We start from the raw sequence: 12,235 nt of genomic DNA on the forward strand, positions 1-12,235 counted from the left end.
ATCAGAGTTGGCATCTCCCACCTCTCAGCCCACCCGAGTCCTTGAAAGCCAATAGCTGGTGCATGTGTCACAAGACAGATGCATGATGATCTAAGGGCTCAAAGACTGTGAGGCTACCTGCTCTGTCTTAGGGAAGCACGGACTTTCTCAAGTGTCAATTGAGCAGCAGTGCTGGGTCATGGACAGACACGTCAATGGGAGTCACAGCCCCTGGTACCCTTCCCAGTCCCTCCATAATCAGTTGACTGGCTGGCTCACACTGGGTTCCTTACCTGGAATGTGCAACTGGTGGGACCCTTCCAAATTCCATCCTACTTTGCCCCCCTAGATGTGATTTCTCTGCAACTTCCATTTCCAAGGACATTCTAGAGATGAGTAATAATGGAACTACCCATGGTCCTGAAACCCTGAAGATACTGAGCAGCCTGGCCTGGGACTGGATGTTTCAGCAGAAATAACACAGGGGAGACCAGAATCAAGCCTGGAGGTCAGTTCAGTCATCAGGCAGTGGAGGCTCAAGGTGGGGCAGTTTTTTGCAGGTGTTTCATGATGACTTACTTGAACCAGTGACCTCTAAAGATAGAGCAGAGTGCAAGGAATGATCTAGAAAGAGTGAAGGGGATAGGCAAGAGCTGGTGGCTTTGGAGCAGAACCATGTTCCCTGTCCTGGGTTCTTTAAGTTTCCTCTCCTTCTGCAGAGGGCAGGTGAGGACCATGTGGATCTTTCCAGAAATACATGTGGACATTTGCAAATGCAGCACTGACTGGTGGAAAGGGTGGGAATGAACTGCTGGAAATCTGGTCCTCATGGACCATATGTGTTTGATGGATATGAGACAAATTTGGAGAGAAGTTTTGCAAATATTTTCTTTCATTGGACATTCTACTCTCTGATTCCATGGGTTCGACTACTCTAGGGACCTCATGTAAGTGGATTCCAGAGTGAATATGAGAAGAGACTGCTGGTTGCCAGGAGCTGGGAGTGGGGAGAATCAGAAGTTGTTCATGGGTGTGCAGTTTCATTTATGCAAGGTGGGGAGGTTCTAAAGATCTGCTGTAGAGCTTGATGCCTATAGTTCACACAGATCGAGTATTTCTTATGCGTAAGACTTAGGACAAAAAGTGTTTTGGATTTCTGACATTTTTTGATTCTGAAATATTTGTCATATACTTACTGGTTTAGCATCCCGAATCTGAAAGATTCAAAATCTAAAATGCTTCAGTGAGCATTTCTTTTCAGCATCAGATTAGTAGGCAAAAGTGGGAGGTGATAAGCCAAAGATATTCTTGCCCTTTTTTTTTTCTCTCACCACTTTTCTAGCTTGGTGATTAGTTTTCGGTGAATTCCATACTGGCCATGCTGCACTTGTATATTTTTGAAGGCCTTGGGATGTGAGAAAGGCTGATTGCTATTTTCTATGTCATCAGAACTTTCCACGTTTTCATGGTTGCCTCTTTTTCTCAGTGTTTCTGTTGTGGCAGTCATTAATAAGAGCCTGTCAGGTGAGATTTAGGACAGAGTTTTCTAATTCTGCAAAAAATGTTACTGGGATTCTGGTAGGGGTTGCAATGAATCTGCCACTCACTTTGGGTAGTATTATCTTTCTAACAATATTGATTCTTCCAATCCATGAAAATGAAATGTGTTTCCATATATTGATATCATCTTTAATTTCTTTCATCAATCTTTTGTAGTTTTCAGGGTATAATCATTTGACCCTTTTGGTTAAACTTATTCCAAAATATTTTATTCCTTTTGATGTTAATGTGAATTGAAATTCTTTCCTTAATTTCCTTTCAGATTGTTCATTGTTAGTGTATAGTCTAAAGAATGATCTAGAAAGAGTGAAGGGGACAGGCAAAAGCTGGTGGTTTTGGAGCAGAAACATATTCCCTGTCCTGGGTTTTTGATTTTCCCTCTCCCTTTGCAGAGGGCAGGTGGCTCTTCCCTGATAGCTAGATAGAATTCACTGGAAAACATAGTGCCAATGCTTCAGGGATCCACTTACCAGGGACTATGATCCTCTTGATTATGAGATTTGTTCCACCAGTGGCTGAGTTATGGATGAAACAGACATAGACCCCTCTATATGTTTTAGTGATTTGGGGGATAAAGAACACTTGTGCTGATTGCTGGAACTTCCCATCAATCAGCCAAGAATGCTCTGCCAGTGGGTGAGAGTCTGTGAGGCAGGAGAGCTTGGGGACTTCCCCTGTATGGTAATAGGTGTATGAGGAGGAAATGGTGGGGGCATCCAGGCCATGTGGAGCAAAGAGAATAATGTCATAGGTGGTATTGTCAGAGGGAAGGGAAAATCCTGGTCTGTGGAAGGGCCACAGTGACCCTGTGAGCCAAGTCGCAACACTGAAGTCCCAGCCAAATCCCTGCTGTGTTCACTGATCTGGAGAGTGAGACATTCACCTGTTTTGCCCATCACAAGCTGTGGACGCTGAGTCTCCCATGACAGGAGCAGCCTCTTTTCTCCTATTGTTGATCAAGCCTAGGCCTACTCTGGTTTGCCTGGGGCAGAAAGTCATAGCCAGGTTTCATGTCCAGGGGTAAAGGTCTCTGTACTTGGACCTGAGAGGGACTGAGAGGCCTGGCCTCTGGCCACATGTATTTGGGATGGCAGACTGGCTCACAGAGGAACAGGAGATACTCACGGAGGAGATTCAGGGTGACTGGGTCACTGCGGCTGGCACTCGCTGGGTTCCGTATTTCACATTCATAGGGTCCTGCAGTATACTTTGTGACACCAAATAGAAAGAGGGTCCTTTTGTTTTTGGACAACTGCAAGCTGTGAGTCATAGGGAGGCTCTGACCATTCATCCACCACAGGTAGCTTGCGTCCGGAGTCTCAGGATCACAGGTTAAGCTCACAGCCTCCATGTCCTCCCTGGGGTATAAGTTGCTGCTGGAGATGGAGGGCTTGGGAGTCTCCACTGTGCAGAAAACAGAGAGAAGATTGCCCTGTGTGGCACCTTTGATTCCTCCAAAGGCATTTTTCAATCAGAGTTGGCATTTCCCAACTCTCAGCCCACCCAAGTCCTTAAAAGCCCATGGCAGGTGTGTCTGTTACAAGACAGATGCATGGCAATCTGAGGGCTCAGAGATTGTGAGGCTGCCTGCTTCGTGTGGGAGAAGCACAGACTTTCTTAGGTGTGAATTGAGCAGCAGCATTGGGTCACGGAAAGACACAGGACCAGCAGTCACAGCCCCTGGTGCCTCTCTGAGTCCCTCCATCTCCAAGTGCCTGCCTGGCCCACCTTGTGGTCCTCACTTGGAGCATGCAGTGCTGGAATCTTCTTAGTTTCAGTCTTACTTTGCCGCCCGAGGTATGTTTTCTCTGCAGCTTCCCTTGCCAAGGACATCCTAGAGATGGGTGATGGAACTTCCAGTTGTCTTTAAACCCTTTGGATACTGGAAAGCCTGGCCTGGGACTGGGTACTTCAGCAGAAATAACACAGGGGAGAACAGAGTCAAGCCTGGAGGTCAGTTCAGTCATCAGGCAGTGGAGCCACAAGGTGGGGCAGTTTTCCCAGGTGTCTCATAGTGGCTGACTTGAGCCAGTGACCTCTAAAGATAGAGCAGAGTCCAAGGAATGACCTACAAAGAGTGAAGGGGACAGGCAAGAGCTGATAGCTTTGGACCAAGACCACGTTCCCTGTTCTGGGTCCATGATGCTCCCTTCCCCCTGTAGAGGGCAGGTGAGGACCATGTGGATCTTTCTGGAAATACATGTGGATGTTTGCAAATGCAGAACCGACTGGTGGAAAGGGCGAACATGAACAGATGATGGAAGTCTGGCCCTCATGGACTATATGTGTTTGGTGGATATTAGATCAATATTTGGGAAGAAGTCTTGCAGATACTTTCTCTCATTAGACATTCTACTCTCTGATTCTGAATTTGACTACTCTATGTACCTGCTATCAGTGGATTCCAGAGTGAATCAGAGAGTAGAATAGTAGTTTCCAGGGGCTGGGATCAGGGGAATAGGGCATTGTTCTGTGGGTGTGCGGTTTCAGTTATGCAGGACAAGGAGGTTCTAGAGATCTCCTGTACAGCTTCATGCCTATAGTTCATACAGATAAAGTGCTCCTTATGCAGAAAGCTTAAAACAAAGTGTTTTGGATTTCTAATTTTTTTTATTTTGGAATATTTGCTGTATATGTACTGGTTTAGCATCCCAAATCTGAAAAATTTAAAATCCAAAATGCGCCAGTGAGCACTTCTTTTTAGCATCACATCAGTGGTCAGAAGTGTTGAGTTTTGGAGCATTTCAGATTTTGGATTCCTGGATTTGGGATGCTCAATTTGTAATACTGTAATTTTCCCATAAAAAGTTGTCAGGAGTTTAGACCTTATGTTCTGACTCTAGTAACAACAACAACAAAAAATTTGGAGGAAACATTAAAATGTTTTCATAAGTGGAAATTTTTACTGATGGTCCAAACATCTAAGATCAATGGCTGGTAGTAGTATTTCTCTTGAGACCAAAATAAGGTTTAGGTGTGCCATGAATTCCAGCAGGATCACATTATGGTCAAAGAAAGATGCCAAAGGTGATTTGAAATTAGCAGCTCCTTAAGTAGAGAGAGTCCCGTTAAAAGGACAGAACTGGTTAGTGTGTCAATTACATAAAGGGAGGAATGATGCCAAATTAAAAGAAGTGATGTGTGTTATGTTAGTAAATACAGAAAGAACTCCCTGCTTCTAAATTCTGTGCAGAGTTAGGAAAAATGGGGAGGACCCCAAAACAGGTATGTGAAATGCTTTCTTCATTTTCTCTTAAGCTCAGGAAACACCACTAGTGTTTAAGTTTGTGTGAATTAGGAAGAGTCTAAGTGAGATGCCAATGGTTCATGTGTCTCCCCACACGCGGAACTCCAACTTATGAAAACGGCATCATCATGAGGAAACGGTTGTATGTGGCACAGGCAGTAAAGCCATCAGATAGCACCCACCTGGCCACCTCCAACTGGTCCCCAAAACCACCAGTATTCCCATTACGTGTATCTTATAGCCTTTGTAGTTGTCCCACAGCTACAAAATTTAAAAATTGCTATTGTCAAATCAAAATATTAAATATGAAGTTGAAATGTTGTTCCACTTTTTTTCCCCACTCTTGTTGAACTTTCCTGTTTCAGTTTTGGAAGTTTCTATTGACATATCCTCAAGCTAGGGATTCTTTCCTCAGCTATGTTCAGTCTACCAGTAAGTATCAAAAGCATTCTTCATTTCTCTAAAAACATTTTTTTTTTTTTCTGAGACAGAGTCTCGCTCTGTCACCTAGGCTGGAGTGCAGTGGCATGATCTCATCTCACTGCAAGCTCCACCTCCTGGATTCACGCCATTCTCCTGGCTTGGCCTCCCAAATAGCTGGGACTACAAGCGCCTGCCACCATGCCCAGCTAATTTTTTGTATTTTTAGTAGAGACGGGGTTTCACCATGTTAGCCAGGATGGTCTCCATCTCCTGACCTTGTGCCTGCCTCGGCCTCCCAAAGTCCTGGGATTATAGGCATGAGCCACTGTGCCCAGCCATCTCTGAGGGATTTTAATGAGTTGTTGACTTCTGAGTTTGTTCAGCTTTTTACTTAGTGTTAGAACCGAGGAACAAAATTCAAGCTTGTTATATGCCTGACAGGAAGCCAGAAGTCTCTAGGAAGTGACCGGAGAATGTGAGCTTTATAGCAGGTTGAGGATGGAGTCACGAGTGAAACGGGTGAAATGAGCCCATGGGGTTTGGGGACTGCAGGCCTGTCCAGCCTCTGACACACTGGTGAGTCAGTGCTAAGATTACAACAGTGACAGCAAACTAGCATGGCTGAGTCCATCTGGTATCTAGTCTCAGGCTGGCTGTCCTCACTCATTCCTGGGCATAGGCCAGGCTAACCTTGGGAGGAATTGAGTTTATTGTTTAACTTTGAAGCAAGAATGATAATAGTTCCTCTGTAAAAGTAATACCCTTACTTTGCCCAGGGACTGCCTTTGTAATACTAGTGAAAGACCATGAGATTAAGATTATAGGAGGGAACTGAATTCTGCTTAAATGTTGGCAGAGTTTTTATAATCCTTGACTGCTCAAATGTCGTTGGGCCAGAGTTTACAAAATTTGTAACTAATTGCTTCTATAAATAACATCACTATTGTAGAACGTGAGATTGGTCTTTTGAGATGTTTCTCATTCTTTTGCATTCCGGCAACCGGCTGACCTCATCCATATCTATGACTAATGGCTCAGCTCGTCATGTGGTCCCTACCTAGAGGTGGATTCAAGCACAAACAGATCATTTCCCTCCGCCCGCATGATTCCATCACCAAACAATCAGCAGTACTCATTTTTTTAGTCCTGTGCCCCTGAAACTATCCTTGAAAATCTCTAAGCCCTGATCCACTGGGGAGGCTGATTTGAGTAATAATAAACCTCCATCCTCCTGTTTGGCAGACTTGGAGTCATTAAAATCTTTCTTTACTACAAACCACCATTTCAATAAATTTGTGTGTGTGTGTGTGTGTGTGTGTGTGTGTGCAGGAGGCCAGAGGAACTTGTCTGGCAATTATAAGAGTGGATGGAGAAACTGCCTATCCCTGTCACATGGTCTTGTCCACAGGTCAGCCTCACAAAGGGAAAGAGCCCTGGATGGGAATACAGTGGAAACTCATTCTCTTAGTGACCTGGGGACATTGGCTCGCGATGAAGCCTGGCAGGAATGGCAAATCCAGGTGATTTCTGCGCCTTTCCTATTTCCTGGGAGGTGGGCCAGGCCATAGTGTTAGCGGGAAAGGAACTGAACAGCCAGACTAGTCAGAGGGAGTGTCTGGGGAAGACCTAGGGGTGGAGGAAGAAGCTGTGCAGGACAGGGCTTGCCAGTCAGAATGAAGTGGGAGGAAGATGAGGGACACAGAGAAGCAGAGAGAGGCAGAGACACCATGGCAGTGAGCAGTGAGGGATACACTGACTTCAGAGACCCCAGGGACCAGGTGCCCCGAGTTCCACAGTCCAGGACCAAGGAGCCCTGAGAACCCTCCGGTGGCCAAAGAGCTTCAGAGTTACATGAGGTGGGGTTGCTTTAGGGTCAAGAGGTAGTGGGGGGATGAAACGTGTGTGTCAGCCTCTGAAGGACAAGGGACAGGTGTGGCTAGAACCTCCTAGGATTCTGCATGCAAGATTCAGTCTCTAAAGAGGTTTTGGATCATTCATTTCTTCATTCCATTTCTTCATTTGTTATGTGAGAGCTCCTGAGTGTGTCTGTCTCGCTGGGCCTATGGTGGTGTAGGGTGTGAGTGGGGAAAGAAAACAAGGTCCTCTCCTTGATCCTCTCGTGACAGTGACATGGACACTTTGGGAAACACAGGATTCAGGTTCAGTGATGGAGGTTAAGATCTGAGGGGGAGGCCTGGACATGTTTTTTCCACTGACTCTGACGGTTGAGGCAGGTGATTTAGTTCTGGAGTACAGACTAATCAGTTGACCGTTTGCTCTCACTCCTCTGAGGTTTGGATGCCTAAGAAGAGAGGATTTGAGCCAATAAATGACTATGGGGTGCTTGGAAGCCAGTAAGCCCTCACTTCTGGTGGAGGAGAGGATGGGCCTGTGGCTCCAGACACACCTCATGTGACCCTGATCTCCCCTTTGTGTTTGTGTGACTCTGGTTCAGTGACTGTGGCTTCCTGTGCCTCAGTTTTCTCTCAAACAAATAAGCTAAATGGCAAATGGACTGTGACTTTTCATGCTATCTGTGAATAAATGTTAAATGATTCACAGTCACCTGACCTAATGCTTGGCACAGTGGAGGTTTCACACAAACAGCATTGATTATTAATTTGCTTCCATGAGAAAGCAGCTTTATGTCAGATGCCTGTGGACAAGCTGCTACCTAGTATATCTTCTCTCCTCTGTTTCTGCTTCTGGGGACATTAGACTTTCTATGGACTGGCCTAAGCCTCCTAAGACAGTTGTCTGATGGCCTACAAAGCTTGTCTTTCTGTCCTCTCCACTCTGAGTGTCAGGTGAAGAAAGCTCTGTCCTTGCCCAGATGAGGCTCTGAGGGCTGAGCCCTGGCTGGTGAACAGCTGCAGGAGACACAGTCCTCTGACAGCTGGTAAATCCTTGGTCCCAGTAAGCCCTGCCCAAGAAGCCACAACCCAGCCCCAGTACAGGCTCCTCAGATTTATCTGGAGCAAGGATTTAGGGACACGGTTCTGGGGGTGAGGCTTCCAGGGCTGAGCTTCTCTGAGAGTATTTCATGGGGCCCCTGAGGCCAAGCCCTACTCAGTTCTCCAGGGTCTTTCTCAGGGTCAAATTTATGAAGAGGGCATGATGTGCTTGGCTGAGACTGATCTCCTCCTGCTGAGTCCCCCCATCAGACTCTCCTTCCTCTGTAGCAAGTGTCTGCAGGGTCTGGATGCGGGAAAGGAATTCTGATCTGTTGAAATTTGTCTCCTCTGTGTGTGTCCTGCAGTAAGTGCCCAAACCCCAGCATGGGACATAGTGCAGAGAGGGACACAGGCACAGTCCAGGCCTGACAATCCTTTGTGTGTGAAGTAAAGACCCCATCCCCCAACACCCTGTGATCACGTGGAATCACTCACGGTATAAGGTGAAGGTGAAATGTCCAGTTATTCCTCTAGTCCCATCACCTCGCTTTACGATGTGTAAGGTGTAGGATCCTGCGTCCTCCCGGGTGACATTCTGGATCAGCAGGGATGCATTGGAATATACTGTTTCTCGTCCACTGTATGCAGGCCCATATATAATTATTTGACCATCTACTACGTATGATGTAATGTAATGGTAGAGGTCCGTCATTTGCCCTTTGTACCAGATGTAGCCAGCAAGATTCTGGGGCAAATTGTGGACAAGTAGAAGAACGTCCTTCCCCTTGGAAACTTTGGTTGGCTGGGCTTCAATCGTGACTTGGGCAGTGGTAGGCGGGTTCCAGAAGTTTAAAAGTGATGCTAGGAAGTAGAGAGAGCATCAGTTAATATTGAGACCTATGCATTGGGGTGAAAAGATGTGGCCCTGGGTCCTGAGAAGGTCTCTTCAATCCTCAGCTTTGAAGAGACACACACACACACATACAAACACACACACACACAAAAGGGGCATGTGTATATGTGTTTGTGTCCTACTCTCTTACTAGGTGAAGGTCAGCAACATGACCCCCATTCCTTCAACACTTCTGACCTTGGCATTTTTCTGTTTGGAATCCTCTTCCCCAGGGGTCCGCATGGCCCCCTCCACACTGCCCTCAGGTCCTGCTCACATCAGGGCATCCTTAGACTTCTTTCCTGATGCCTCCTTCAGAGACCCTGGGTCTTCCCTTTCTGACCTTTCCCTGCTCTGCTCCCTCCAGGGTTCTTCTCAACACCTGACCTCACATTCTAGATCTCTTTGCATGTCTGTCTTCCCCCCCATGACAGCGTGAGCTCCATGAGGACGGGGACTTTTGTGATCTTGGTTGCACCCCAGTGCCTGGAACAGGCTGCAGACTCCTGTAGATGTGAGAGTTCTCAGGGCCCTCCATGCCCTGGGTGTTATTTTTTCCCCCAGTTGTTGAGGTTTTTTGCTGAGGACAGTGTTTCATGCCCTGCTTATATTTTTATTTGAAGTGTCATCTGATATAGTTATTATTATCATATTTCAAAATGTGGTGGCCCCTGATGATTAATCAGGAAAACAGAACACTTAAGATTTTCCTACTTCTTACCAATTCTGGTTCCTGTGACTTTCCTGTTTTGACCCCTGTCCCTCTCTGGTGTATTTTCCCCTATCCAGGCTCCAACAGAGACTTCTTTCCTTTTTTTCTTTTTTCTTTCCATTCTTTTTTTTTTTTTTGAGATGGAGTCTTGTACTGTCGCCGAGGCTGGCGTGCAGTGGCGCTATCTCGGCTCACTGCAATTTCTTCCTCCCGGGTTCACGTGATTCTCCTGCCTCAGCCTCCCGAGTAGCTAGGATTACTGGAGCACACCACAATATCTGGTTAAATTTTTGTATTTTTAGTAGAGACAGGGCTTCACTGTGTTGGCCAGACTGATCTCGAACTCCTGATCTCGTGATCCACCCACCTCAGCCTCCCTAAGTGCTGGCTTCTTTTATTTTTTAGAACCCCAGGAGTCTCTCCAGGAGACCCCATCCAGTCACTCTGCTTCCTCCTCCTGTCCTGTCCCAGGAAGTTCTCTCCTCACCTGTGAGCAGGAGCCCCTTCCAGGCGATGCGCTGTGTGCAGGGAGGGGCTGAGAGTGGCCCCATGGTCTCTGCTGCCTGCGTGTTCTCCTCTGTGGAGATGAGCCTAGGATCCAGAAACTTCCTGAGCACGGCTCTCAGCTGTGCTGTCCTTCCTCCTTCTGCGCTGAGCCTCTTCCCGGGGCAGGAGCACTTCTCAGGTTCATGGGCGGGGTCAGGCCCAGGACACCTCTCTGTCCCCTCCTCTCTCAGTCCTGCCTCCTTGTCCCTCCTTCTGTTTTTCCTTTTGTCTGTGTTTCAGGTCCCTGGGAATTGTGGAGGCCTCTGCCTTTTTCAGCAGTGATTCTTTCACCAAACCTCAACACACACTTTGTGAAGACACACACACACACACACACACACACACACACAGAAGAGACACACACAGACCCACACAGTCAGAAACATACCCTGCAGGTTGGGCCAGCAGAGTCCTGTGCCTCAGCCTCCTGCTGTCCCCATGGCTCTGGGTCGGGGTGCACATTCATGCCCTTTGGCCTCTTTCATCCCCATCTGGCTCTCCCCTTCAGTGCAGGAGGCTGGAGCTGCACCAGGTCCCTGTCACAGTGATGCCCCATTGTGCTGTGGGTGAGCTGTGTGTTGCCTGATGAGAGGGACCCTTCCTTTTTCTAATCGTGTCTAGCTTGGCTGCAGCTTCCAACGATGGACACTCAGGACCTGGGGGTCCCAGAGGAAACTGTCCTTCCAGGAGGCGTGCAGGGTGAATCTCTCATGCCTCTTGTGAGGAGAGGCCTGTGCTGGTTGCTCAGTGGGGGCTGTGAGTCCCATAGTCAAAGGGACAGTTCTCGGTCACTCTATGGCTCCCTGGGCTCTGGCGGCTGAGCTGGAGCTCACGGTTTCTCATGTTCTTCCTGACCATCTTTGATGTCTTCTCTTCTCTGCCCAGCTGATTGTCCTGTGGTCACCACACCTTCCCCGTGGTGGTGCAGGAGGAAGTGGGGAGTTACCCAGGAACCCCGGGGGACATGGCTCATTGAGATGCAGGAGGGGGAGCCTGGGACAGAGCAGGGGTTCAGAGCTGGAGAGATTCATCCCAACTTACTCTGTGGCCATGATGGGCTCAGCCCTCCATGTGCCGACATACCCAGGGGTCTGTCCTGAGGGTTTTGACCTGGCCAAGCTGCTGTGTGTAGAGGAGGAACAGGCAGTGGCCAGAGAGCCTGTCTGGAGGGACGTTGCTCACACCTGAGAGGGCGTGTGGGGGTGAGTTGTGTTCTGGGAGCAAAGAGCAATAACATCCCCCTTCTCCCAGCAAGCACACAGGAGAGGTCTGTCTTCCCAAGGGACAGCTGGGGGTAGGTGGCCACATCCCGGATGGTGCCTGTGTGTGAGCATCACACGTGCTCTGAGCCCCCCGTGGTGCAGGGGGCAGGCAGGTTACAGGGTGCCTGGCAGATTCCCGGGGAGGCTGTGGGCCCTCAGGCAGCCACTGTTCTGTGTCAGTGCTAGGCTTGGCCTGGGATGCCCCAGAGAACAGGACAGATGGAGCAGGGGCAGGCATTTAGGGAGCAGTGACAGAACGAGTTGATGAGGATGGAGGGAGGCCACGAGGGGAAAGCACCCAGTGTAGTGTCCCGTGCACCATCGCTGCCCTGGGGGATGCCTTCAGCTGGGCCAGGGAAGGAGCAGGTGTGTGGGGCAGGAGCTACCTGCAGGGGGAGTGGTGTTAGGTTGGCGGCCGCCAGGTCAGGGAGGAGCTGACAGAGTCCGTGTGGGGAGCATGGAGGGCGCTGAGGACTTGGGCCGAAATGACCCTGGTGAGGGTGGACATTGCTGGGTTGTGGGTTCCGCTGCGGGCGGTTGGCATCCCCTGGGAAGGCTCCAGGCTGGGAGGGACTCTGTCCCCCTCTGGTGGACAGGGAGGGAAGTGTGAACGGCAGCAATCCCAGGCCAGGCTGCATGTTTTACTCCACATGGATCTGCACACTTCACACGAGGTCACACATATGTTATGTTACAGCTCCTTCACCTTCCAGCCCCGTG

The 12,235-nt window shown here is 48.5% G+C and overlaps 1 protein-coding gene across 2 annotated transcripts in view; it reads right to left on the bottom strand.

Moving 5' to 3' along the window:
• Positions 1 to 10,354, bottom strand: part of PSG3 (pregnancy specific beta-1-glycoprotein 3) — a 16,575-nt gene extending 6,221 nt beyond the window's left edge. For both annotated transcript variants that reach the window (XM_009435701.5, XM_063801768.1), the window contains exons 1-3: positions 10,195 to 10,354; positions 8,599 to 8,964; positions 2,665 to 2,943 (exon numbers count right to left, since the gene is read on the bottom strand). In XM_009435701.5, coding sequence (XP_009433976.3) covers positions 2,665 to 2,943; positions 8,599 to 8,964; positions 10,195 to 10,258 — 709 coding nt within the window. In that variant the 5' untranslated portion in view covers positions 10,259 to 10,354. The remainder of the gene's footprint in view (positions 1 to 2,664; positions 2,944 to 8,598; positions 8,965 to 10,194) is intronic.
• Positions 10,355 to 12,235: the final 1,881 nt, after the last annotated feature.

Source organism: Pan troglodytes, chromosome 20, assembly GCF_028858775.2.
Source record: "Pan troglodytes isolate AG18354 chromosome 20, NHGRI_mPanTro3-v2.0_pri, whole genome shotgun sequence".
Taxonomy (NCBI): domain Eukaryota; kingdom Metazoa; phylum Chordata; class Mammalia; order Primates; family Hominidae; genus Pan; species Pan troglodytes.